The sequence below is a fragment of the Falco punctatus genome (assembly GCF_963210335.1).
Source record: "Falco punctatus genome assembly, chromosome: 8".
Lineage (NCBI taxonomy): Eukaryota > Metazoa > Chordata > Aves > Falconiformes > Falconidae > Falco > Falco punctatus.
Genome location: NC_137588.1, coordinates 57,839,554 through 57,867,289, shown reverse-complemented (window position 1 = coordinate 57,867,289; position 27,736 = coordinate 57,839,554). Strand labels below are relative to the sequence as shown.

At 45.0% G+C, this 27,736-nt stretch overlaps 1 protein-coding gene across 3 annotated transcripts in view; it reads left to right on the top strand.

The window, feature by feature from the left end:
- Positions 1-1,614: 1,614 nt before the first annotated feature.
- GRIA1 (glutamate ionotropic receptor AMPA type subunit 1) overlaps positions 1,615-27,736 on the top strand; it is a 161,431-nt gene continuing 135,309 nt past the window's right edge. For all 3 annotated transcript variants that reach the window (XR_013930010.1, XM_080399376.1, XM_080399377.1), the window contains exons 1-2: positions 1,615-22,133; positions 24,273-24,410. Coding sequence is in view for 2 of the 3 variants with exons in the window: in XM_080399376.1 (XP_080255502.1) it covers positions 22,052-22,133; positions 24,273-24,410 (220 nt within the window). In the remaining variant the exon portion in view is untranslated. The remainder of the gene's footprint in view (positions 22,134-24,272; positions 24,411-27,736) is intronic.

Below are 27,736 nucleotides of genomic sequence, written 5' to 3'. Positions count from 1 at the left end.
CCTGATCTGAAAGAGCTTGGTGCTGGGGAAATGGTGAAGTTGATCAGGTTAGTTTGGTGTGACATATCCTTGGTAAATCCACATTGCACATTGTCCTATTTTCCAATTAAATCTGTGGCTGTGAGTACTCTTTCCTTTGAAGTTTGATTTAGAGCCTGGAATATTACCAAGATTACACTAACAGTTGGTCAATGGACAACTGTTGGTTGTAAAGCATGTTTTCGTCTTTTGTTTATTATATTATAATATATATATTGTGTATATATAGGCAATATAGTTCTCATTCCCTTTACAGGCTGCTTAGATGTCCATGCTCAAGACCTGGCATTTTATGTGGCAGTTGTGTTACTCTTCTGGCATAAAAAGTCGCTTACCTGCTGCTCTGAGACATTTACTTCCATCTTACGTCAACTGCAAGGCCTTGTCTCCACGTCTAGCTCCTCTTCTGTCTCATAATGATGCATTTTGAGTTGCACTTGTGTTGTCTTTACCTCAGACCTCATACTTTCCACGCAATGTCCTCGATCCATCTATTTTTGTCCTCTGTTTACTCCCACGTCAGGGAAATTTCTACTCGTTGGTTTCCCCGGGGTGACAGGTCTCAGTCTCGCTGTGTCAGCTCTGAACTTCCCCTTGCCCGACAGGTTTTTTGCTGCTGCTTTTCCGCAGAACCAGCCCCGTTTGCCCCCTTCATGCCTTTGTAGCCAAATATTGTAGTGGAAGGGGGTTGTCCATCTCTGCTCATTTAGCTCTCCTGCACCTCTGGCTGTAGGGGAAGCCGAAGGGAACTGAAGGGGCTTCAGAGCCTGAGCAGCGAGGAGAAGATGGGGTTGTGAATGCTTTCTGTCCAGGTCCTGCTGCAGGGGTCTGCAGGCAGCAGCCTTCCCACTGCAGTGGGCTTTGACATTTTTTGTGAGTCATGACATGGGAGAAAGGAGCCACAGTTCATAATCAGCCTCTACAGTAACTTGTTCCCTCACCAGTGGTTGGTTGGTTGTTTTTTTAAAAAACAAAACACAAAACAAACACAACAAAACAAAATTCTGCAACTTCTAGTGCAAAGGATTCATGCTTACAATAGCAGCTTTTCCATGGTTTAAATGACAGCACTCTGAAATCAACAGTTCTGGACTTATATTTAATTTAAACTTCAGGTATACCTTAAAAGTAATAATTGACTATTGAAAAAATAATTGTGACATAACAGTGTAATAATTTTTAATAGATTACAATGCTGTTACTCCTTATTTAATATGCTTTTAAAAACAATTACTGTTTAACCAACCATAGCTACATTAAGAAATCCAAAGGCAATTTTGTGAAGCATCATTTCAATACGGTTGCAGCACATGCAGTGTTGCTGTCACTAATCCAGAAATTCAAGGTTACATACTTTCCAGTAGCAAGCCATACAAAACTGTGGTCTTAAAAATAAATAAAATGAAGTTGATGTTTTAAAAGAATAATTTAAAAATATTCCTTTCCTTCTGACAAACAAGTGGTAAACTGATAATGTCTTTGGGTTCTCATTGACTTGTATCACACGGATCATATAGAAAGTCATGTTTTTCTTGAAGAATCCCAGTAAAATCAGTACTTAATCCATGCAAACACGAAAGATAAAACTGCTGTACTTGGGCAAAGACTTGTACCACACAAGTTCTTGCAAAATTTCTAGCTTCAGTAAAGTACGTTCTAATCCTCTACAACTTCTTGAATGAAAGTGAGATAATTTGAAGATCTCCATGAGATTTCAAAGCAAACATCTGGGTTGAAAGCTTTGTTTCTTTGGCCTTTTTTTCTTTTAGCTAGGTCTTTCAGACCTCGGCTCAAAGATGATGCCTAATGCAGCTCTTCCCTGATGACAGTGAAACTGGCTTTCATTTTTAAATTGCAAATAATTATTTACATAACACTAGGTAACTTGTAAAAATAATATGAAAGAAGGCTCTGGGTATTTTTAGCTGATCGCTTCACCTCTTATTCCTTCATAACTCAAAACTTAGGAGAAATGGACATATTAAAAGACATGGGAAGTTAAATTTTCAAGCATTCATGAGTCTTTTAGAAGAAGTTTTTTTAACCTCTTTTCTTAGCATTAAACTCTTGAAATTGGCGTAGTCTTAAAAGCCAGCCTTCCATCACTTCATGTTTTCCATTTGCAATGTCTGAATTTTCCCATTTTCAGGGTCTTCTGCTTACAAGGCATGTGGATTAAAACTGCTCCACTTGTTTTAGTCTCGTGGATTTACACTGGTGTCACGAATGAGAAGGGCTCATGGTCCTGAAACATTGCTTATGTTCGTTGTTGCTAGAGATGGGGCTGTATGAGGAGGGATGACAAGAGTTTGCATAACACTGGGAGTGGAAAAAACAATAGTAACAAAAAAGTAATCTATTTTCATTATTTTGATTTCAAATCCTGAAAACATTCTGGTGATACTTTCTAATCACATGGGCCAGAGCTGTAGCCACCACTCTCGTTCCAGAAGACTTTTGATGGTAGCACGTCCTCTCTTCTGCAGGAGGAGGACATTTCTACAGGGTGAGTGATGCGCTTCAGGAATATGACAGGAATCTTCTTCCCAGAAACCTCTGAATTATAGGACTTCAGCATTGCCTGTCTGTAGCATGAAGAGGGGGAAAGACTGATATGCTGAGCTGGGAATTGATGTTTCTGGCTGAGATTTGTACCCAGTGCAAGTTTTGCTTGGAATCTAATGGGTAACAAGTCAGCATAAATGATCGTTAACTAATGCAACATTATACCAAATGGACCCATTATGCTTCATTCTGCTGCATGGAGTGCAAAATAAATTCTGGGTGATGGGACATATTCTTAGGCAAAGAGGGAAATTTCAGGGAAGAAAGAAGCCTATGTTAGCTGTCTTTGTTTAATAGGAGATTATAAAAAGTTATTATCCCAGGCTAAGTTATGGCATCGTACACCATAAAAATACACAAGTAACAGATCTAATTGTCAAAGCTGACATTATACCCAGTAGTTATAGCTTGTCTTAATACACTTCTAAGTCTCACAGTGGATTTCCCAAAGGCAAATATAACAGCAAGAGGGAGAGAATCAGATGGCAGGTCAGGAAGTTTTTATCCACATGGGCTAAGTTTGTGAGTTTTCTCCCAGTGCCACAATTGACATGATGTCTGATGGCAGACAAGGAAATTGGGTGGGGGGTGTAATTTTTCTCCTATGAAAGCACCCAATGATGCTGGTTTTGTGTAAAAAGTATTTGCAGGAAAGGGCAGGACCAAGCACAGCTCAGCAGGGATGGCAAGGCTGTGAGATGGCACGCTGTTCCTGTGTCTCATTGCACGCTGGACAGTGCAAGGAATGACCAGTAAACCCAGCACAGAGTGCAAGAAGCAATAACCTGGGACTCCAGCACAGGCTCTGCTCCTAGTTCCCTTAGGAAATCCGTAGATTTCAAAATCAACCTTTTTAATCTCTAATAGCAACAGACTCATGAGAAATTATAATTGTTGATTCCAGTAGCATTACTCTAGTGGCAGGGAGAGAGACCCTGGAGCCCTGAGTCACAATTTGTTAAAGTGTGCCTGACCAAAAGCATTAGGAAAGCAGCGTGTCAAAGTCTTTTTCAGTCATTTGCACTCTGGCTTACTGAAAACAAGTCTTTGTGTACCTGAAAGTCACTGGTATTTCCATGTCCCATGCAAGTGGGCTGAGGTGGAAGAGGCTGTGATTTAATTTTTGTCTTTACAGCCACAGTTGGTTCCTGGAGCTCATGTGTTGAATATCTATATGCCTGGTGTAAGCACAGACGTGTAACAAATAGGTTTGTATTGCTAGTCATCTTTTGGTAAATACTCAGATGCTTTTCAAAAGGTTAATTCTATTGTCTAAGAAAAAGCATTGTCTTTTAGTGCGGGAGTTGCTAGGTGAATATACATACCTTGCTGATGCCGGGGATGCTGTTGCCCTGTCTGATGGGCATAGTGTTAGCTCTGCAGGGTACCGCACCTAATGGTGTCAGGTGCTGCACAGACGCTGCACGCAGTGCAGGGGGCAAAGCCTGCCCCCAGGAGCTGCCCTTCCAGCCAGAAGGAGAAAGGCTGGATGCTGGAGGCTGTGGGAGTTCGAGTTATAGTTTGGGGATGCTTCCTTCTAGTTTCCTTAGAAATTACACCATATACATATATATAAAAAATCTTCCAGGATTTTTTAGGTGGTTCTGCTTGTTCCCAGGGTCAGCCCTTTGTCCCATGACATGTGAGCCTCTTCTGAGAACATAACCCATCACAAGGAGAAGAGACACGATGGGAGAGCGAGCAGACGCTGAGTTTTCTAAATGAGGTTCCTGATGAGGTTCACTCTTCTGTCTCTGGGCAGGGTACATTAATCTTTCACGTTCATCAGGTGGCACATTAGCTGAGAGAGCACAGCCTGGCAGGAGCACGCTGTTCCCGAGTGGGCAGAGAGCTGTGGCCTGGGGATGACTATTTTATTATTTTTTTAAACCGGTCTGCTTTCAATTTCACATGCAAACTATACCTGCTAGGAAAAAAGCCTGAAACAGCCTGTTGAGAGGAGCAGAAAATGAAGGGCTATTTTAAATCACATGTTAAAATGTGATTGTGCTAATAATTTTTTCTTAACCCTTGAGTCACAGGCAGCTACAGATATGTTGGAGTTTCCCCTGAGCCTGAAAATAGGCTTAGACTGGTAATAGTCAAATAATTCTTGACGCTTTAAATTCATCTTGCTTCAAGTTCCATTCTGCACAGAGCGGGGGTGTTGCTTTACTTCACCAGGAAAGTTCCCCCCTCACTCAAACCAGCCCTGGATACCAACAGGTTGTCCCTTCTGTGGCCTGTTTTTGTCCGAGCAGGGCAGGAGGTTGCTCCCTGTACGTGTTGCTCTGCGTCCATCACCCACCATTGGCTGCTGCAAAGGGCACAGGGAGGAAAATGCTTTGTCCCACTCCTGTTCCCAGGGGATGCAGAAGAGGAGGCAGGGCTGCTGCCTGTGCCACCTTTAGAGATCAAGGGATTGAATCTGTGTATAATTTACTCTTACTTGGGAAAGGTGTATTTACATTCCCCGAGACTGTGAATCATGCTTCAGCTATGGCAGCCTGGACCGCAGCTTTGATTTGCTCTTTGCTTTCTGTGGGCAGTGAAAAAGGGTTGATCTTCTGATTCAGACACCTGAGCGGTCTGTCTGAAACGGTACAAAAGCCTCTCCTCCTGCCTGGGTGCAAAGGGGAGAGGTGGAGGAGGAACCACTAATTAAAGCAGTGCTTGTGCTTGAGGATTTCCTATTCAGGAGTCAAAGCGCAGGTTTGCTGCTCCTGGGCTCTGCTTTCACCCACACTCCATGGCCCCTCTTTGCGGTACACCACAGCAACGTATAGCAATTCAAAGGTCCAACACAAAAAACCCTCTGCAATGACCTACACATCTTCAACAAACATTTAAAAGACTAAAAGGGCCAACGGCTCTAGTCAGACCTGAGCTGCAGCTTGAAGGCTTCACAATTTCTGCAGAGCCTGTCAAATCTCAACAAGAATCTAAAATTCAAAAGATTCAGTCACCCCAGGCCAACTAGAACAATAAGCCCTAAAGGATATCCAGTAACAGGCATAGCTTGGGGCATTGTATTTTTAATAATTTCTTTTGATGTTTGACAGCTGTAGCTGCACACGTGTTGCTGCATCGTTCGTGGGTGGGAGAGGTGGTGCCTGCACGGCTGCCTCCACCGCCTGGGAGCGTGTTGGAAGCAGCACTGCAGGTGCTCTAGCAAGGAGGAGAGCGCCACGCTGCAAGCAGTCCGTTCTGTAATAGGAGGGAAAATAGGTTCAACCCACTGTTTCCAGCTTCTGTGTCACCGAGTAACTCGGGTCCTTTATTTATTACTTGTATTACAGTAGTACCTAGAGGCCCCACGTTGCTAGGGTTTGTAGAGCACCTTGTAGGAGACAGCTGCTACTGCTGTGCCATTATAAGATGAGAAGAAATGGTGGGAAAGGAAGGGAGAAAAGTGCCCAGACTGAGGTGCTACAGAGGCCAGAAGCAGAATGGAAAGTAAAGCTCTAGCTGTGTCGGGGGACGCTTGTGCTGTCAAGCTCTGAGGTCATGGCATTTCCAGAAGATAGCGTGCCTTCAGCTCGGCTATAAGAAATTACTGTCTGCTCACTTCTAGCTCTTCTTCAGCATTGGTGTAAACTAATCCATTTTATCTCACATTGCAATGGATTAAGTCTATTCTCACAAGTTAGCTGAGGGCTGGTGGCATCTTCAGATGTGCTCGCTTGACTGCCTGTGATCAGCTGGCCTCTTGAGTCTGAGCCCAACTCAGTGGCTGCACTGCAAAATTTAATTGTAATTTCAGTTTGGAAAAATTCTCGTTCATTTCTGCCTTGACTACAGAACAGCCAGCTCTCTTCACTCCAGCTTTAACATGCTGGAACCCTGCCAGTTTCTTTGGTCAGAGAAAGATGCATTAATTAAACACAATGTAGAAGAACCGCTTCAGACATGATGCCTCTGTGTGAGGTATGTGCATGTGCCCTTCCTGGTACCACGGACCAGAGCAGCTTGCTGCTTCTCCCATCAGGTGCGAAACTGTCACTGACCCTGTTGAGAGGTGGAATGGGACTTAAATTTATGTTTTGATGGATTTGCTACAACTCCTCTGAAATTCTGCTGGCATTTACAGTAATAATAGCTAGCTCTGTTTCTGATGAAAGAGGTTTTGATGTTATAAAGCTGCAATCTCTGCCTTTCAATAGCCACACAAAAAATACTAAGTTTCTTTTCCTTACCTGAAGTTTCAAGACCTTTATAGGAAATATGAACTGTAATTTCACAGATTTCCTCTTTTAAAATGTGTTTTAGAGGGAAATCAGACCTCAGCACATTCTGTAGTTGTTCAAAAGAGTGCAGAACTGGCAGTACTACAATTAGAATGTTACCTAAAAACCTGACAAGAATAGGAGTAATAGGTGCAAAGCCTCTCTGTTTATTTAGCTTCAGACACCACCAGTGCTGAACTTATCCTTGCAGCATCCTTATGCAATGCAGATGAAGAGCCTCACCGTTTTGTGACTTGGTAACTTGAGTGCAAGGTCCTACCCATGGTCACACCGGGGTCCTACACAAAGCTGGAGGCACCGTAATATTCATGGCAAAGCCCAGCAGAAGGATAAATCTGCAAAAGATATTGGCCGATCAAACATTTTTTTCCCAGTTTTTCCCCATTACTTTGTGTCAGTCTTGTTCAAGACGAGTATGTTAAAAGCATCCTGACAGTGGTTAGAGCTCTGTTCTCTACCCATTTCACCCTTCTTTGCTTTCCTCATCCTGACTAATGCAAATGACGAGGAGAGCCCTAATAACTCTGCTATCCCTTGAGCACAACGTGATGCTCCTGCTGCTGTTACAGGGCGGCAGCACTCAACAACACCCTTTAACAAAGCGCTCTGAAAGCCCCTCACCAAGCCCTCCGTGGCTGGCAGGTATTTCTGTGAATCTCTGTGCTCTTTGTCCTCTTGCAGGTATTTTCCCTATGGAGTTACTCAGTGAGGATCCTTTTCTTTACTGTTCTGAGAAGCGGTTGCAGGAGAAAAGGGATGGGTTTATTCCAGACTGATTTGTAGACCTTTCAAAAGAAGGTGGGTGCTGAGCAACCTGGAGCTATCGACTGTGCTCTGTCTGTGCTCAGATAACTGAGCTGGAATCTCCACCCCGATCACAGACCTCTCTGACGAGGTCTTGACACATCCTGGCACGTGTGCGTGGTTCTCCAAACCAGCCACAGTCAACGCAAGCTTGGTGTAAATGCCAAAATGTTCAGGTCTTAGTTCACAAGGAGCAGCACTTGAGCCTTCCCTTTCAAATTTTCTCTTGAAGTGAGAAGTTCCAAGACCGTTAACCCTTTAACCATCTTGTTGCATTCTACACTAGAGAAATTTGAGAGGATCAACCCCAACATTTTGCCTATTTCTAATTAGCCTCGTTGCCATAGCGACCTGGGGGGGGTTATTAGCATCAGCATGGTGAACTGATGGAACCGTACAACTTCTTTTGCAGCTGGGGAATGTAAAAAGTGAATCCTGCATTGAATCATGCTTGCAGGGTTGACATTCAAATCACAGTCATTGTATGCTCAGGAAAATTACCGTCATTCCTCACACACAGTGTTTCACTTTAAGACGAAGATGGGGGGAAGGGGGGGGGAGTTGTTGCAAGGAAAGAAAAAGGAAAGAGGAAAAAACAACTTTTCTGAGGTATTAAGATGAATGTTAAAATGCAAAGGAGATGAAGAGAGCCAGATACTTTCTTTAAACTGGAAAAAAGAACAGAGAAGTAACTGACCCTGAAGCAGTCAGTGCTGGATGTGGACTCTGCCACCTTTATCTGCATATACTGAAGAGCTAGGATATTCCCAAGGAATTTCTTATGAGGGACGTGGAAATGTGCAGAAAGTGCCTTCCATCCTTTATTGATATTTCCTTTTTACTACAAGGAGTTTGAAATGTGTGTATTTTTGATCCTGGATGTTGTCATGGTTACAGGGCTACTTGGATGCTGCTTTTTGCACCCCACGAAGGCTGCCTTGCTCAGTGTGTGCTGGAGCGGCTGCCCGTGGGTGTGCTTCCAGGCTGGAGATGGTGGGGATCAGCCCGACCACCCAGCACACCTCAGGCTGGGAACAGCCAAACCTGGAGCTGGGATTCCTCAGGATGGATTTCAGTGCCAGGGGGAGGGATGGAAATTATGTGATCACGCTCCTACCACTCTTACAAAAGTCTGCTAGGTAATGCTCGTGGAAGATCTGCTCACTCCCTAAGTATATCTAGCCTTGAATACTTCTGCATAAGCCACTTTTTCACCTCGTGGTTTCATTAACAGCCTTGTTCCTGTGGATTTCAGGACCAAGGGCTTTTTTTCAGCATAGACTTCATTTTAAGCCGTGGTCCAGCACATTGTCCAGAGCAAAGCTACATGAAGGAGTAAATGCTGGTGCTGATCTCCATAGTGTCAGATCTGTTTGTGCATCTCATGGAGAATCAATCCTGTGTGTCTCTGCAAGATCAAGTGGTAGACGTACTGTACAAGCTGTTGACTTTTCACTGAAAAATAGCAAATGGAAGATTTTTGGCTCAACACATGCACAGATACACACACACACGCACCCCCCATCTTTTTTTCAGGTTTTTAGCCAGAGGGCTTTCAGATGTCCAGACCTATACAAAGGAGGCGCTAGCAAGAAAATTATTTTCTATCAAACACAGACAGGCAGAAAATGCCAATTTTCTGAGAGGATTTTTCAATGAAAGGTTGCAATTTTCTTTCAAAGACATCTTTATTCTCTTACCAACTACATAAAAATGTCATAGCTTAGGTCTTGCAGCACTTCCCCCACACACAGTGCAAATGGAGACTCATAGGTTATTCAACTTTTAATTAGTTTTAAGCCACTTTGGGGCAGAATAAGGACCCTTGTAGGCAAAAGACAGTGCTGTAAGTTGGAAACAAGCAGATTCGTGCTTTTTCATGCTAAGTTGATACGTGGCCTTGTGCAAATGATAGTCTGAAACACTTTCTCTCCTTTTAATCTATGTAGACTGTCAAGCTGCTCGGATGCAGGTGCCTGTAGCAAACCCAGGATGTGGTATGGTCTGCAGACATGCTTTGTGTTCATGGTAACTGGGGGGCGGGGGGGTGGGTCTGTGTGTGGGGGGGGTGTGGAACATAAATGAACAGGTGGAAAAAACAAATGAATGAACAAAACAGTGTTTTCTGGAAGTTGTCCGAGTTTGAAGCAGCGAGGTTAGTCAGTGAATACACGTGAACACCTCATCTTGACTTGCCACTTGAAGTAGGAAAAGCGTGGGTGGAAGGAGATGGGAACAAGTGGGGTGTCCTGTTTTGATGGACAGGCTTAAGTGTGACTGTAAAATCAACAGACGGCAGCAATGCTATAGTTCAGCCTCCCACTCCTAACTCACCTTGCCTAAGGTTACAAGCTCGTCTGAGTGCCTGGTAATTAACTGGTGCCCAGGTATGAATGGGCCTGGTTCCCTCAACACCTACACGGCTCTGATGTTGAAGGAGAATTGAGTCTAATGATTGGGGACAGCAATTTGTCAGTCACTTGGATGAAAAATCTGAATCTGGTTATTGTTAAAATAGCAGATGGCCTGAATTCCTCTCCAAAAGGGGCACTGGACACGTGAAAAATGTTTTGTGGGGCAATGAAAGTGGCTTTGCCCTACTTGATAACCTGTCAGTGACTCTGCCTGTAGTGGCAGGTGAAGGGATGAGCACTGGTCGCTGCTGGTGATGCTGTTGCACTCTGGCTCTTCTCACCACAGCTGCATCCCCGGGCCGAGAAGAACCAAACGGAGGAAGGACACGGGTGGTTTTCTTCAACTCCACATGTTTGGGGGGCACTTGCAGTGGCAGCAGGCTGACATGTGGCCATGGACATCGGGGCTCCGTTTCCACCCTTGCTGCTACCACGGCTCTGCAGCACAGCCTGCTCTTGGGGCAGCCGCTCCTCTCCCAGAGCTGTCTTTGTACACCTGCCTGGGTGAAAGGTGTTCTGCTGCAAAGGGCTGTTATCAGGGCGGGATCAGTAAAGAGGATGAGGGGATGTGAGTGATAGGTTGCCTTTGCAGATAATTGAAAGCATGTCAGAAATAGAAGCGGTTTTTAAATCGAGAGTCTTTGTGATTCTTCTCCACCTGGTGAGCCTGGGAGTTACGGAGGCTGTCACATGGTGGAGAATTAACAATTCTGATGAGAGATGCTGCCAATTTGAATTGCTTATTTGGAGACCAGGGTAGGAGGGGTGTCCATTAACCTGTCTCAGGGATTTCCTATGCCTACTTCTGGGGTGGTATGAAAGGAGCAAAGCAGCTGAAGAAATGCATTCAGAGTGCAGATACTGGTATATGCTACCCCAAAAGACCTTTTTTTTTTTTTTTCCTTTCCTTGAGCTGATCTTATCGTTGCACTGTCAGACTGGTTTATAATGCTCTGTGCACTGGGCTGCTGGTGAGACAGTAATGAGGACAACAGCAACTGCAAGCCACTTTCTTGGAGGGCTGTAGCTTGCATAAGGGCCAGGAACTGCCGCCGTCTCTGTGATCGAAGGGTGCACCCCCATCTCTACGCTGCTCACAAATAAGCTGCCACAGGGGAAATAATAGAAGCTGTGCATTGTGCTGCAAAGCATCAGCCTCAGAGATCTCTTGGGACTCCCACTTCCAACAGGAATCTTTTACAGTTACCTCGTTGGAGGCAAAAAGGTCATAGACTCCAAATGGTCAAGTCATTCAAGCATGTCCCCGTCTTCCATCAGGCCTAGCCAAGGCAGCAACGAGGGGAGCTCCTGCCTGGGCTTCCCATCTCTCCTAGGACACAAGCTGCTGTTTGTGGCCCCTTCCCTACCCCTGACAGTACCACCTTGCAGCTACTGCAAGGATGTCAGGGAAACTACTGGGGGAACAAAACGTGTTTGTGAACCTTGCTGTGGAAGCTCAACTCTTCTCCAGAATTAGAGAATTAATTTCTTCCCTGAGTTGTCTTGCCACACACGTACATGTGACTGTGAAAAGTATTCATGGACCACTCCTAACGACTAGTGCATGGGAAAGAGTCCCACCAAATGGGTTCCTCTGTGCAGCCCTCAAAGCCCTGTTGCCTCTCATTTTTAAAACTTCCTGATAGAATTTTATGTGAAATTCCTGTTAATTAAAATTATCAGATACCAATGGGCATCTAAACCCCCTGTGTGACTTTGAGAACTAAAACAGCATTCTCTGCCAGAGGGAGAGAGAGAGGGCTATTCAGTACCACTCTCTTGAGCTTAAATTTCCCTTGGGTTTGCTTGTACATTCCTTATAAGAGACTGAAGATTTCTCTGGAACAGCCCTCGCTCTTTCATAGTGCTGCAGTCACACAAAATAACTATGAAGTGAGCTGATTATATTCCGGGAGCTACGAGATACCACGTGTCAGATCCAAAGTGAACTAAACTTTCCACTCCCAGGTGGACAGCTCTGACCTTTTGTGATGCTGATGAGAAGCGTGGAAGAAATCATGATTAGAGGAAAATTGTGCTTTATTAACGTAGGCAGAGCAAAGAGAACTCATCATCTAAAGACCTGCCTCTAGGTGGTGGGACATGAGGAAGAAACCCAAGATGTGTGCCTGTGTTGTGCTATCATTATAACACTAATGGGAACAGGACGGAGAGATGTGTGATGGGGAATTATGCTGTGCTGTAGAGGTTTTTTTTACAGTGACAGTTCTAGCAACAGCAGACCAGGTTCCTGCTGGCTCAAAGACTCTTTATAATGCCATTTTACAGAAGTGGTATTATTTGGCAGAGGAAGGCGGGAAGTCCTGGTAACTGCAGTTGAGTTTGGTAGGTTTAATGTTGCTACAAGGTACCAGGGAGCTGTTAATGAATAGGGATATTTTGGGGGGCATCTGGTTTTGTCACAGCAATGGTGAGGCACAGGCACTGTTCTTTGCAGGTTTGGGGGGGAGGAGGGGAGCAAGAAGGGTTTTTCTTGTACTGCAAACATAGCTTCAGAAAGTGAGGAGGCTGGTGGGAGGGGAGGAAGGGTGCGGGGAGAGCAAGCAAGCACATATTATATTCCAACTGTTTCCACGGTGACATTTCATAATCACAACTCTTGGGGGAAAACGTTTCATTGCAAAAGCTGGAGGAGGCAGGACGGCTTTGTGGATGCAGCCAGAGAGGGGTGGCTCTCCCAGCACCTGTGGCTCACCGTCCAGAGGACTTGGAAGCAAGGGTCAGCTAAACTCATGAGGCTGTAGCACAAGCCCTGGGCAAGGAATTGAAATGCATAGCAGTCATCATCTCCCTCATTTTATTTCAAGGATGAACATTTATAAATAAATATGATATCATCACACTAGATAGGAAGTCTAAATATCTTCTGTTTCTTGGCAGGAATGAAGAAAAGCGAGATGTATGTAGGAAAAAGCCCATGAGATGTACAGAGCAATGCATAGTCAAATAGCTGAAAGCAGCCTGTAGTTAATGAGTTAGGTCACCAGGTCTTTCAATTCCACATTGTCTTTCTCTTTACTCACAGTCCCGGAGTTGTAGCATGCAAGCGAGCTGCAAGCAGATGGAAACCTGCTTTTGCATCACTAGGGCTAGTTGCACAATGTCCAGAAGAAACCAGTGCTTTTCTAGCAGCGAGTCTCACAAATCAATCAGTGGCATGTTATTCATTTTACAAAGCAGCACCATGTTCACCTGAATCGCTTCCAAATGTCTGTGTTCCCCGTGTTGTTTTAGGCAGTGTACCACTTGCCATCATGCTGCTACAGATGGCAATAGCTCTTGGGGGCTTTCCTACGAGACGTGGGCAGGGAAGGTAAGGGCTGTGACAAGTACACAAGGCTTTCATGCGTGGGGACTTTCCTTTCGTTCCTGCAGCACAGAGAACTGCACTGTGAATTTCAGTCAAAGCCCTCCTGCAGGTTCTGTGAGTTTAGGCAAACTCCTTCCTCTGCCAATGTCTCGGGTGGGATAAATATTCTTTTTCTTATATCACTGGCCACTGGTAGCTGGATGGTTGAAGTTTTCTGTGGGCAAGGTGGCATGTTGCTGTGGGTTGAATGGTGCTGCTTCTGCAGAGCTTAGTAGGAGCGTGAGATTCCTTGAGTAACAAAACTCAGTGCAGCTGCCCGAGAGTCCTAGACTGTACCAAAAGCAAGTATGCTTAGATGTATATGATTTCTAAAGCTATTACTGCATCTTTATATGCCTGAAAAAAATCTCATTTGCTCTTTTCTTTGTGACTGAAGCTGCACAGCTCTCTGCTTTTTCTGTAGGACTGCATGGAGCTCGCTAATGATCTGCTCTCATCCGATTCCCACTCGCTCTAATTGCAGGCGTTGCTACACCAGGTTGCAAACTTTGTGGTGCTTCAGCTGACGTGGTATTTCTGATCTGTTCTTTCTGTCCTGTCTTGGTCTGTTGTTGGGAATACAAAGGAAGTCTAGCTTTTTGTTTGTAATACAACACTGATCTATGCTTGTGATGTACAGAAAGTCTTGGGCAAAAATCTTGATGAGCACAGAAAGTCTCTAAATATGGGACACCTTCGGAAACACACAGTGTAACAGGGCCTGTATCATCTTTCTTATCTCTCCCTTCCAGCCTGGGAAACAGGATGATTCTTTAAAGATGGTATTTGTTTCAGATTATATCCTTAGCTCGCTCTCATTTCTATGGTGTCTGAAGGATGAAGAGGAGAAATTACAGATAACCTACAGATCCTCATCCACCCACTAAGCGTTACAGCACTCTGCCCAGGTAGAGCAGCCTGACAGCGACAGCGCAGCTATAGAGTGTCCGTACAAAGTAGTTCCCCTGCCCTAGCCCATTGCACAGGGGAGAGCAGCTGCTGCTGCTGCCGACCGTGTCCTCTCCCCCTCCAGTTACACCTCTGCAGGGCTCGCAGCAGCGCGCTGGCACAGCACAGTGACTAGCCACGCTGCGGAGCCACGGAGGGCTCGGATGCTCCGGCAGAGAAGAGAAAAGCTGGGACATCCCACTGCTATGGACCTCCGCCACACATTTGTAGAAAATTACTTTGTGGAACTTAAAAACTGGGTTTGGAGCTATAGAAATGGATCAAAGACACACCTGATGGAGTGCCTGTAGGCTAGGCAGTACTTTGACTACCTGGAGCTCCTTATTCCCTGCTTATCTCTGCTTTCAGCTAAGTGGTGCTCGTCTTTTCATTCTCCTCTCTCCAGCTGTAATGATTTTCTGTGTCCCGTCCTCAAGCCTTTCTGTTTCTTCTCTGTGCTTTCTCTGAGAAAGGATGGGTGCTGAATTTCCTATTTATTCAGAAACTCTGCAAATCTCAGTTTATTCCTCTTCTTAACTGAAATCAAAAGCATTTTGCTGTCACATCCACTAAGAATTGAAACAACTTTTCACATAAAATTACATAGCGGTATTTCGTATCACAGTGACTTTTTCTTCTGATGTTTTTTTGAGGGAGTTCAGTTTATTTGTGCAGGGTCCATGTGTGCAAATAAAGAAAATGCCTCCCTGTGGACTTTTCACAGGTGTCTGTCTCCAGTCAGTTATCAGCCCTTCTGAAAGCCAACCCATTTAATACGTGCAGAGCTAATGTGTGATGCTCCACGTTACAAGCGAGACCAACACAGACAGGCAGGATTTTGCGTGATTGTGTGGTTTGATCCAACATAGCAATTCCTATTTCCCTCTCAGATAAAGGATGGGTAGCAATTAAGGAATGAGGAGAAGTGACTTATCTGTATTGATTGCAGAAATTAGTGACAGAAAGACACTGATAATTCTGGTGGGTTTTTAGGTTTTCTCTTTTGTGCATAGACTTCCCCCTTCCCAGCTGGTAGCAGTAGTGTGCTACAGTAGGATGTGATGCAAGGACTGGAAATTGATGCTTCTTTTCTTGACTCAGTTACTCCAGTTCAAAGCTTTGATTCCTTTGACTATTAGAAAGGCCAAGATCAGCCACCCTAAAGCACAGCCCACATGTTTGTTTATCTCATGTGTTAGCAAAGCAGCCTGGGAAACGCTGAGCCAGATGGTAATGATGGGATCTTAGCAAGGCTGTTTGAATTCCGGCAATTGCTGCTGCTGTTTTTTGGGTTTTTTTCTTCCTAAATCAGCATCCTTTTATCTTCCTCATTTCACATTTGTTTTTTGCGTGTCTTGGGTTTGATGCCAGGGATTGAAAATGAGGGTTGATTCATATATCAATATTAAACTGCATAATCACCTCAATCATTATTTGACTTCATCTGGAGCATTCACAATGTTTCAGGAACTTTGAGTGAAAGAAAACTTTGTTGCGTATACGAACGTTTGACTGATCTATTGACAACCAGAATTTCTGATTTAGGTTACATCCCCTGTGTCTGGCTTTTCACAGTAAATAATCCTCTTACCATAGCTTTTCAACATTTTTTTTTTCAATGCTTGTAATTTATTTGTTTTTCCATTCAACGAGAAAATAACATGACAGCACAATCTGTGGCAATAATCTGAGGGGGTATTACATTCTCCAGCAACAGTAGACCTGCTGTAACTTTAATGTATTACCAGTAATTTCTGCTTCCTCTGGCGGGGCTTAGAGAAACATAAGGTGCTTTAATAACAAACAGGGATCCACCCACAACTCTGATTTATGTTTATGACTCAGCAAAGAATGTAAACTGAGACTAGGGCACAGAGTGTTTCTATAAGTAGTTATAAATCAACCACTCGCCAGGGGGGGAAGAATACGAGCAGCCTTCCCCGTGTGAGGAAGAGAGCATTTGGGGGTTGCAGATGGCAAGGTCTGTTTTCAGGGGAGTCAGTAAAGGGGTCAGTCGAGATTCATCACAGGGAGATTCGTAGTGTTTTCATGAGTGCTCACGTAGATGTTGACCCAGTGCCAGGCTGTTTGTGTTATTGTCTATCTGAACTGTCCCTAGTCGAGCATGTCAAGTCCATTTGATGGAAGAAAAGGCATCACCAACAGGCCATCTGGATGGCGGGACAAGCAACTCTGGAAAATAAAGCTGCAGATCCGAATTGGTAACGTTTGATGCTTGTACTCGATTTGGTGTGCTGCTTACATCTTTCCTTGACTCCAGGCAAGCCCCTGGCCTGTCTGTGCCGCAGGCTGCCCATCCAGCCACGCTGGGTAGGGGTGATGCCCGGCTCGTGGGACCCCACGGCGCTTGCCAGGCTGATCGTATCCCATGGGTGCTCCGAGCCAGAGCACGGCATCCATTTGCCAGCTGCTGCTCGTGAATTTCCAGCTGAAGGGTGCACAGTGTTTTCAGTGCCACTCTGATTGACGGGTTTATCTTCCAGTCCATTTACTTACTTAATTATCCCACAGTGAGCAAGAAGTCATTTCTTATAAATATGGAAATAAGCCGATCGGGATGACAACAGAAGCACATTCTCGTACAGTTTGTGGGAAAAGCAGACTTTTCCCAGTTTCTGTTCGCATCAGGCTTCCCCCATCAGCAGTCAGTAAATTAAGAAACAGGATCTGTTGACCTTAAAACATTGACCCCCAGATGTTTGGCATCAGTCAGGACCTGCTTGGAGCTATCCTTATCTTTGGTGTCATCCCTTGTTCCACAACTTTGCTTTCTAGTGCACACTGGAATAGGATGCTCATGTTTTCTTTAACTTCTCTGGCTGGCTTCTGGGATGTCAAAACTTTTCATTTGAAAACTCCAGCTGCCGTGTAAAAGAGAGGAGCCATAGACACTTCAGACCTGACTCATTGATAGGGGGAGATGTTTTCTGCCTGATGCCAAACATTGCTGAAGCTATTTTTGTAAAGGAAATTCTACCAAAAATTATTTGTCAACTACAGTTTGTAAATGCTGATTTTCAGTGGTGTAAATAATACCTGCCAGGTTTAAAAGATTGAAGCAAGTGTCTGATGCTAAAATCAACCACATAAACATGCAGGGAAATGACCGCAAAGAGGCTGAAGACCCCCTGGATTACCTCAGTAGAAATTTTCCGAATAAGGATGACTGAAGGGCTAAGGGCTTGTTTGCTTGTCCAGAATCCCTGTGTGGGCTGCAACCTGCTTTAAAAACCATGATGGGGGTGCAATGGGGTGCAGAGCTGCTCCTGCCCCTCTGCAACAGCTCCACATGCCAGCATGCATCCCCGAGCTGTGCCGCCCTCCTGCCTGGCTGATCCTGCGAGCGCGTGTGTGCGCGTACAGCACACGTACGATTCCCTCACCGTGTCTATCAGTGTCATTTTCGTGTGGGTGGCACCAGTGACTGTGCATATGTTCGCTGGGTGTAGGTGCACGGAGGGCTATCTGCACACACGCCTCCCGGTACGTCAGTGCTGTGAATGGAGGGAGCTGTCTCACCCCTTTTCCTTTTTGATCACTACCAAATTTTCCTCGTTTTGAATTTCTGGAATCTGTCCTCCCAGCACCTGTGCTATGATCATCCCTTGAGAGGTACATTATCCAAAATAACAAAATTGAGGTGAACGAGGCAGGGAAAGAAATGCATGCGACTCCATTAGCATTCATTTATGCCAAGGCTCTGCGAAACCCATATGAAAGTCTGTGTTGTTTGGAGTTTATTTAAATTAATCACTGTAATTACATCTTGCTTTTTACCAAAAGCCTCCTATAGAGATTGTCCAGCTAGAAAATAAAAGGAATTTCAGAAATAGTAGTATTTCAATAGCTCTTTAAAGACATTCAGGAGCATCATGTAAAACACAGTGGGCACTGGGGGAAATAATTCTGCTGGGAGGTCGGACGGATGCCGAGTTCTGTTGATTTCCTCATTTTTCAGGGCTGGAGGCTTCTGCATGTGAATGAGTCCTTTGTTTTTCCAAGGCTTCTGGTACAGAAATATATCTGTTGCAACAACCGCTTATTTCCTATCCTGGAAACAAAAGCTCTGATGGTGAAGGCAGACCGTTCTGCTCGTGTGGACAACTCCACATCATGCAAAGCAGAGCAAAGAGGAAGGTGGCAAACAGCCGCCTCGGAGACAAGATTTTCTGGTGTGCAAAACCTTGGAGCAGAAATGGGTGAGAACAAAGGTCATCGCCCAGTACATCAAGGTCAGCTCCAGGCAGAACACAACGCAAACAGTAGCTCTGATGTATTCATTTTCTTATTCCTCTGTCTGGCAAAGATCTTAAGTGAACCAGCTACACTCTTAAAATTCTTTTATGGTATTTCTTACCTTAAATTAGGTGGGTTTTTTTGGTTTTTTTTTTTTTTTTTTTAGGACATGTCTTTACCTAATTCTTTACACTCAGTTGGCAGGGATTAATCTCAAGACATGGTTGGGTATTTGCTATTAACCACTAGATGCCTGCTTGTCCCACCTATGTCTTAAGAACATTTTGATACAAAATACAGGTCTTCAAAACTCCACTCCCTGATATTTTCAGTTTCCCCTGATCAAGATGGGACTGTGCAATATACTTATATGCTATATTGAATTATTTTCTTGGGTTTCTGAAATCTGAAAGGAGGAATAAGCTCTTTAAATTGTTCTTAGGAACCCAGGTAATTCAATTGGGCTTTTCTCTCAGAAGACCAGTGGATTGATCTGTGTTTCTGTTTTGACCACTTTTGTGATATTGAAGAGTTTCATCAGTTTCCCAAGACTTAATCTGGTGTTTAGCCAAAGGTTCAGAAGCTATATTGTTTTGATATTGATTTAAAGAACCTTCAGAACAGCTAGAGTTAATTCCTAATATCCTTGTGCTAAAAAAGTCTGAATAAAATGCTGTAATCTATAGGGAAAAAGGAAATTAATATCTTCTTAAAACAATGATCTTATTATTACTTATCTTGTTAAATTGTGGTGAGGTTCTCCTTGTTAAGCCACCTGCACTTTGAAAGGTTTATAGACAAAAGCAGCATTATTAATTAATGTGACTCTGCAAGCTTTCTGTGAGCTATTACAATATTTTATTGTTATGGCTACTATTTTTATTATCGGATAGGCTGTTTGGGAGTTTTGAAAATGTGCTAGCATCTTTCCATTGCACTGGTTATCCTTCAGTGCCTTTCTTCAGATTATAAATGCAGCTGTTTCTATTAAATTCTAGATGGAAAGCAAGAGCCCATAAAACCTATCAGCAGGTTATTTTAGCCTCAGATCACTATTGCTTAAATTATACAAGGAGTGAAATGGAAGTCTGATGAAGGTGCAACCTATCAACAGCAGATGCAAATTTGTTGTGCTTGAATACGACTTTGGGCTGCCAGTCACCCAGGCAGTGAGGCAGCATAGGAGCATCCTTTGGCCACCTGTACCTGACTCCTGAGTGCTAGAACAATTGCTCTACTGAACCTGACGTCTCTGGCACCAAGAGTCATTTCCCTGGTCGAGGTGGTTTGGGGAAAAAAGGAATCCATCCTAGAAGGATGTTTTATTGCTCGCCATAAGGAAGCTGCAAGTCTTCTGGGCTCTGTTTTTTGCATTGTGACTCTACATACCGTCCTTGTAAGAGTCCACAAAGTTGCAGGCATCAGTGCAACTCGTCACTGATGCAAGGTGTTAAGAGTATAGTACTGAGACCCTATACCTACTCTGATATTTACGTAGGTGTTTAAGCATTTTGTCATCCCAGAAATCACAGTGAAATTCATAAAACTGGCTAGGAAGAGGCTAAAGATCCCAAACTCTTACTTGCAGAGATGAAATTCTGCAAGGATCATGGTCCATTCTCATTTACCCATAGCCCCATGAGAGATGATTTTCCAGTCGTCATGTTTAGCTGTGGAAATCGTGCATGACCACATATGATGGTGCTTTAACCAAGGACTCTGTCGTAGCTGGCAAGAAGGGCTGTATGGAGAAATAAAACTGTTGTAAATCTCTTTCAGAGGAAATAGAGGATCTGCCAACAAAAAGATGCTACAACCTTTGTTTTCAAGACTATTCTGTCCATAAAAGGCTTGAGGATGTACAAAGCAGTGTTGCCCCTGCACCATAAAGTTATGTCACACCTGGGCCCTGTGGCCAACAGGGAATGTCTCCGTGCTGCTGCAGATTTTGTAGGATTTGGTCACATCCCATTTCGATTATCCCACTCTGCAGAGTTCCCATTTATCCAACTGTTCCTTATGCAGGAGCAATTCCCAACCTTGGAACGCTGGTCACTGCTCTTCAATGCTCTTCCAATTTAACCACATGGTTTTGGAGATGGGGAGTGGGGACCAGGGCAAGGCACCCTACATCAAACCAAGACACGGGGCATCCGAGTCCTATTTCTAATTCTGCCCTAACCATCCTTTTTCCTTTCTGTTTCCTTTCTGCTGTTTACCCCTTGTGTATATGAAGGCTGCAGCTGGTAAGGCAGAATCTCTGTGCTTGGTCATGAGTATTCGGGTTCTGGCACAAGAGGCATCAAGTTTGGTTTGGGACTTTGTGTGTTTCAGAGGGAAATGGGTGAATCGTCCCTCCTTTCTGAGATAGTTATGGCTCCGTGTTCACAGCATTTCTTCCTCAAATATTTCTAAATCTCAGGTTGTGCCTAGGAGCTGTTTTTAATTGTTGTTACTTTTATTGATTTTTGTTCTTCTCCTTTTGTTTTTGAGCAAAGCTCCTGATGGTCAAATAGCTTCAACCTCACTAGAACCACCACATAACAGCTCCTATAATGATCCAGGCTAAAACAGCCCCCTAATTTCAGAAGCCTGCCCTATCGGGTGGTGCTGGTGAGCACAGATTCCTCCACATCAAGCACAGGGATGAAAAGTCTCACAGGTTAACGGTGGGCAGGAAAAGTCAATGAGGAAAGTGATGGGGCCGGGAGTGGTGGTGGAGTGTCCTTTTTTCATCCTTTGGGATCTCCTGCCTGTTGCTCCAAAATCCTTCCTTCCAAGACACGTTTGCAGGGTGCGACCCTCATTTGTTACCCTAATGAGCCAGGCTGTAGAGACTGATCTGCTCAACTCCTGGACCCAGGGGCGAGAGCCCAGGTGGGGAAGGATAGATCAGAGGCAAAGGAGCTTCAGCCCTTTCTCTAGAGGAGTTTGCCACCTACTGATTTGCAGGTTCCTCCTAGCTCCTGCCCAGAGAAGTTGAGGGGGAAAGCCAGGAATGTAGGGGTAGGTGGGAATTGCCCTTAGAGACCCCAGCTGGGACCCCGGGGGACCATAACCGGGGGGCGAGGTGGGATGCGGTACCCAGCTGTTGAGCTCCAACTGGGAGAAGGGAAATGAGCTGAGTGGAAGCGCCCGGTTGTGTGTGTGTGTGTGTGTGTGTGGTGTGTGGCGGGGGAGGGATGTGGATGAGGAGCGGGCTCTCTCTTTCTCACGGGGCTCAGTTAATCCTGCTGCCAGGCGGTGTTAAGCAGCAGTCTCGGCGCTGGATTCCGAGCAAGGGAGACGCGCAACCCTGAAGGCGCAGCAGAGGGGAGGCGAGAGAGGCAGCTAAAGAGAGCAGAGCGGGGGAAAAATCAAATCTATGCTTGGAACTGGGCTTCTTTTTCGCCAATGCAAAAGGGAATATGCAGCACATTTTTGCCTTCTTCTGCACCAGTTTCCTAGGGGCGGTGTTAGGGGCCAATTTCCCCAACAATATCCAGATAGGTGAGTGCAGAGCTCGGGGCTGGTTGGGAGTGATGCTCCCCATCAAGTGGGTAGGGATGGAGGGGGGGTGCTGGGGGAAAACTGACCCGTTCATTTACTTGCAAAAGCAAAATATGTGTGTGTGTATGTACGTGTGAGAGAGGGCAATGGAGTGAACCGCGAGGGCTGGATTTGTGCGTTGGTACCAGATTTGCAAGAACAGAGATGTATCAATTTGGCTTTGGGGGAGGGGAAGATTTGGAATAAATGCCTGCACACACACCAACACAGGAAGAAAAGTGCCTCTGAAATGGAGGAAGCACGAAAAAAATATCTGTTTCTTGCTCTGAGAAATGCCTGGGTTGCCATTGTGCGTTGCTGCATTTGCAAAATGAGGGGTTGCATTATACATTTTTGTGAGGATGCTCTCATCTGTAGGTAACTGGGACGAGAGGTAACAAACAGACGCGCTCTGTTGTTGTTGCTAAAGAATAAGGCCAGAGCTATCGGAGGAAGATTTTGCATTGAAGTCTCTTCATTTCATGTTACTTGCTTCCCCTGCACACCAGCAGTGCCTGTTTGATTCCTTTCTCCCTTCCTGTAACTTCTCAGTGTTCCTCTTCTTCCCTCCCTCCCTCCCCAGGTTTATTATTACTCTCCCATTGATCTTTATTGATGATGGTTTGTAGCCTAGCCCCGAATTCTCTTCCCTTGCATGCCGGTTTCCTTTCCCGCCTCCCTTCTCTTTACAATGCCAATCAATTGCTAATCCACCAAGTTCAGGCAACTCCTGCCTGAGTCCAGCTGCACAATCGGTGCTTTTATTGCTGTTGATGCTGCATCCCTCCCTCCCTCCCTTCCTGTCTCCCCTTTACCCCAAATTTGTTCAACATCCCAGATTTTTTCCCGTTCAACGAACATATAATAGCTTAACTGAGCTACTAGCAGCTTGCTCCTCTGACACCCAAGATTAGGCTAGGGGGTGGGAATAACGGGGGAGGCGGGGGTGGGGGGTGGGGGGGTGCATATTCATGCACAAACAGCCCTTTTCCACACAAAGAGATACCATCTATGCTAAAGATGTGCAAAATGCCGATAGCAGGTCCTTGCATATTTGTTTCTTTCCCAAGCCATCTGCCCTGGAGGGTGGGCATTGATACTTTCTGCTGCTTTATTTTAATTCTACCTTGTTGCTAAGTGCTTTGTTTCCCTACTTGTAAAACGTCAATAGCGGTGCTCCCTTTAAATACATATAGATTACGAGACAGTCTGAATTAATAGCATCGTTCTGGAAGCTGTGAAGGGATCTGCCGCTAGCCAAGTTTCCTGCTGGGGGAGCAGCAGGAAACTTTTCCTAGGGCTGGGTTACCGCAGCACTTTGTTCCCGGTCCATGGGAGGAGCAAGTCTCAGAGCTTGAGTCCAGCCTGGTCCCAGTTCCTATCCTGTTTATGTCATCCTGTGGTTCTGGGCTTCTCGGTGCTTCTGCTCAGATAGATCCTTTTGGGGACCAACTTTTGATTTCTTTCCCTCTTTGAGGCTGGCTACTGTCACCTGTTAAATGTAGGGGTTTTCCATGCAGCAAACTTGCAGTAGCAGCAGTCGTTTGGCCATGGGTCCCACATCCCTCTGGCTTTCGCAGCCCTGTCCCCATCCACCCAGTGTTGCGCCTGTGGGGCTGGGCTCAGCCAGTCTGACCTGCACGTGGGGGAAGCACTGCACCCCTCCTGGAGCAGGCGCCTGCTCTTAGCAGGGTTTAAATCAAGCCTAATTACAAGTGAGGAGAGGAGGAAGACAGGCTCTCACTCCCCCTTTATAAAGGTAACATTGACTGCGCTTCCAGTTCTCTTCCCTGAAGTTGTGGGGGTGAGGAGGTTGAGCCAAACCCCATGGTTCATCCTGAGCAGGCTGCCGGGCCCAGGGATGCATCAGGGCTCCTGTATGTGATCCAGGCATTACATAAGGCATGGGCTGGGAAGGCTTTCTGCTCCCAGCCTGTCTGCAGCGGGCACAAACCCAGCGGTCCCGTGTGCTGGAGGGCTCCTGGGGCACTTCCCGGGCTGGGGAGCCATAGCCTCTGCTCGCAGGAATATTTTGGACTGAGGAGGTTGCTAATACAGGTGCATATAAGACTTTCCTTCTTGTTCTGTTTCTCTCCCCAGGGGGGTTATTTCCTAATCAACAATCCCAGGAACATGCGGCTTTTAGGTTTGCACTGTCTCAGCTCACGGAACCCCCTAAGCTCCTTCCCCAGATCGACATTGTGAACATTAGTGACAGCTTTGAAATGACATACACCTGTAAGTAGTGGCATTTGCCATGCTTTCTCTTACTTTGGTTTCTTTATTCGTGATTGGGTTTTTGTGCCTGAAATATGGGACATCTTGTTCCCGATGTGTAACTTATCTTTAGGGTCCATGCAAGAAAACCACACACACATGGGCAAAGGATTTCTGAATCACTTTGGTTTGTGCTAAAACATAGAGGTGAGGTAGTGCTGCAGTTATTCAGCATTTCTCTTTCAGTGCTTCCAAAGTGGTATAAAACCCCCGACAATTCCTTTCTTCTTGTTTCTTTAACCTGTGCCTGACTCATTATGTTGAGGTTTCGTTCCCGTATTTCCTAGACCTGTGATGTACAACGAAGACACCCCTTTTCACCCACGGGGTGCACAGAAGTCTCTGTTTAGTGTGAACAGCTTCTTCTACAGCCCCAGTTTAGCTGTCTGTCCTCCTGATTTAAGAAAGACCTAGCAGAAAACAACAGCAGAGGCCAGACCCACTGTAAGGGGCATACCTAATAATGACAGAGAGGGAAGAGAATTTCAAGAACTTGCAAAATCATTGGCTCTAAAAACAAGTATTAAAGACTGAATTTGCATCGCAGAGTCAATCCTAGGAAGTATCTGCACCCTGCTGAAGCACAGTACATTAGCTGTGCTGTTCCTGTTAGATGATACAGTTGAGGAAAGAACAAACTGGCTTGCCAGGTAAAGCCAAGATGAGCAGCGACAAATAAGACCAGGAGGGAACCAGAGGAAAACAAAACTGTAACGCAGCCCTGTGGTTGCATTAGAGGCTATTGCAGTATTTGCCTCCCTTGGAGCACGTGGCATGGTGCTGAGCACGAGAGGCTTGCACTGCCGAGATGCAACGTACAAAGAATTTGTTGGTTCAACCTGGTGTCAGACACTGCTTTCACTCTCTAAGCCAGTGTGTATATGAGGGGTGCCAGGAGGGACTGGAGGAACCCTTCCCTTTGTAAAGCCCGTTGGATTGTTGTTGGCTTACATCCGTAGTATCCTTTTGATTCACCAAAATATCCTCTCTGCAGTTTAGTCAGGTGGAGAGCGGGGTAGAGGTGGACACAAACTGTTCTTTCTGCTAAGAAATACAGAGAAGGGAAAAATGTTTTCCTGCAAAAAGAACTAGGAATGTACAGGAAGAGAATTAATAAGGCTCCTTAAAGAAAAAAAAAAGAAGAAATAATTGTGATTTTTTCTGTTGGAGGGTTAGCAAATACAAGGTTGCAGGAATTTACTGACAAGTATGACCTAGGAGAGAGAAGTAACAATTTGGCCACACTTTCATTGGGGTGTCTAATGACGCACCTAAAGATTTTCGATTTTCCTTAATATCCTTCTATTTGCCAGCTACAAGGTTTCCATCAAGGAAGAGCAACTATTTCAGCTCAATCCAATGGCACTTCCTTGGCAGGAAAACTAGACAAATAGAAGAAAAAAGACAGACCTTGTATCTATCAAGGGAAAGCGTCACCCACCTGGGGTAGAGTTGCTGACTGTGGCTGGGGATGAGCTATTTCAGTGCTGATAGCAGGAAGAAAGCAGAAACTGCAAGAATATCACTAGAATAAATTCTCCATCTGCGCATAGTTTTCCCTCCCTCTCTATGCCTGCCACTAATGGCTTTGTTTACAGCATTGACGTTGACAGCAAGACCGTGATACTAGTTATGCTTCAGAAATCTGTCATTAGTACCAGAGGGGCAGGGGTGGTCTCACAAAAGCTGAATGGAAGACAGCCTCCCAGAGGATGTTATATTTGAGCTCTATGTAGGGCACATTGTCCTAGATCAGACCAGCAGAGCACTCTGCACAGTCCAACTTCACTTGTCCTCATTTTTCTTTTCTTATAATTAAAAACTTCCAAAGTTCTCTCAGACTATGGAAGGCAGCATTTGTTTTGTAAGCACAAAAGAAGGTGTTATTCCATGTACCCTAGGGGGAAAAAAAACCACCCCAACTGAAAAAAATAGGCTGTTAGGAGACCTGGTTTTAGTACTTTAGGGCTGGAGTGAAACTTTTGCCAGGAATTGTCTCCTTCCTCATCTTCCAGCAAGTTCCTTTCCCGGTTGCCCATATTAGATACCAGCAGAAAGATCTGTTTATTTACAGAGAATAAGAACCCTGCCCACACAGTGGTCCTTATCTTCTGAGAAAAGACTGGCCATGCTACCAGTTAAAAGTACCAGGGTTTGTTCCCATGGAGATAGAGAACACAGCGTTTCCTTGTCACTGGCATTACCTGCTTCTCTGGTGGTTGAGTCAAGGGTGTTTGGACCCTGGAAACCTGGTGCTGCCCCTGTCAGGGGCTCCAGTTGGACATCTGAGGAAGACTAGGAGATCCCAGCCCCACAGCAAATCCTGCCTTGTGCTAGGATCTGACCTTGTGTGCTAAATGTAGTCCTTATGGTAAGGGCCTGAAGCAGCAACATTCAAAATACAGAATATATATTAAGAATCAGTGGTGATGGCAGAAGCAAAAAACCTTGTTGGGCAGCTTGTATGGTGATGATGAAGTGGCGGGATGAACTGCAGTGAAATGACAGCACCCTGTCTAAGGAGATCGTATGCAAAATGTATCTCAGCATCAACTGTGACACTGTCTACCTCTGCCTGACATATATCTGCTACCAGTTAGGATGAGCAAGCTTTGGTGTGACAGTGGGTGAATTTACAGTACGAGATGCGCCCATTTATGCACAGGTGACAGTGATAGGGAGCCGTTAATGATGTGCTAGTGATGATCGTAAATTGGTAACAATAATACCCATGAAAGTGATAAATCTGTAAAATATCAGGAGGCTGCTGTTGTCACTGGGCTGTCGCTGTGACAGCCCAGCAATAACTTTTGCATTTCTGATGCTTACAGTTGCAGACTTTTTATCATTACTCAGTGACTGTGAATACCTCTGTGTGGGGCAGTGTCCCTCTATGGGTCCTGTGGTCCCAGTGCGTGACACCTCAGTAGATTATGGCTTTAAGCAAACTGTAATCATTAAGAAAGCAAAAATAGGTAGTAGATACAACCTGTGGTAACCGCTGAAACATGAGCGTATTTCAATAACTGAAATATCTTCCTGAATTCATTCCATCCCACAGAATTGATGGTAATGAACAGGCTCTGTGTTTGCAGCTGGGTGTGTGCTGTGGTTTACGGGTATGAAAATACACACCTGCTCCTTTGAGGGTTCTTAACTAAAGGTTAAGAGACTTTGTCTTGTGCCTTTTCTTTGAAGGCCAAGGCAATTGCTTAGGGGGAAGGTGAATTTAGAGTCTTTCCTTCAGCACAAGTATAGAGCAGTGCCAGGTGGCTATGGAGGGTAAA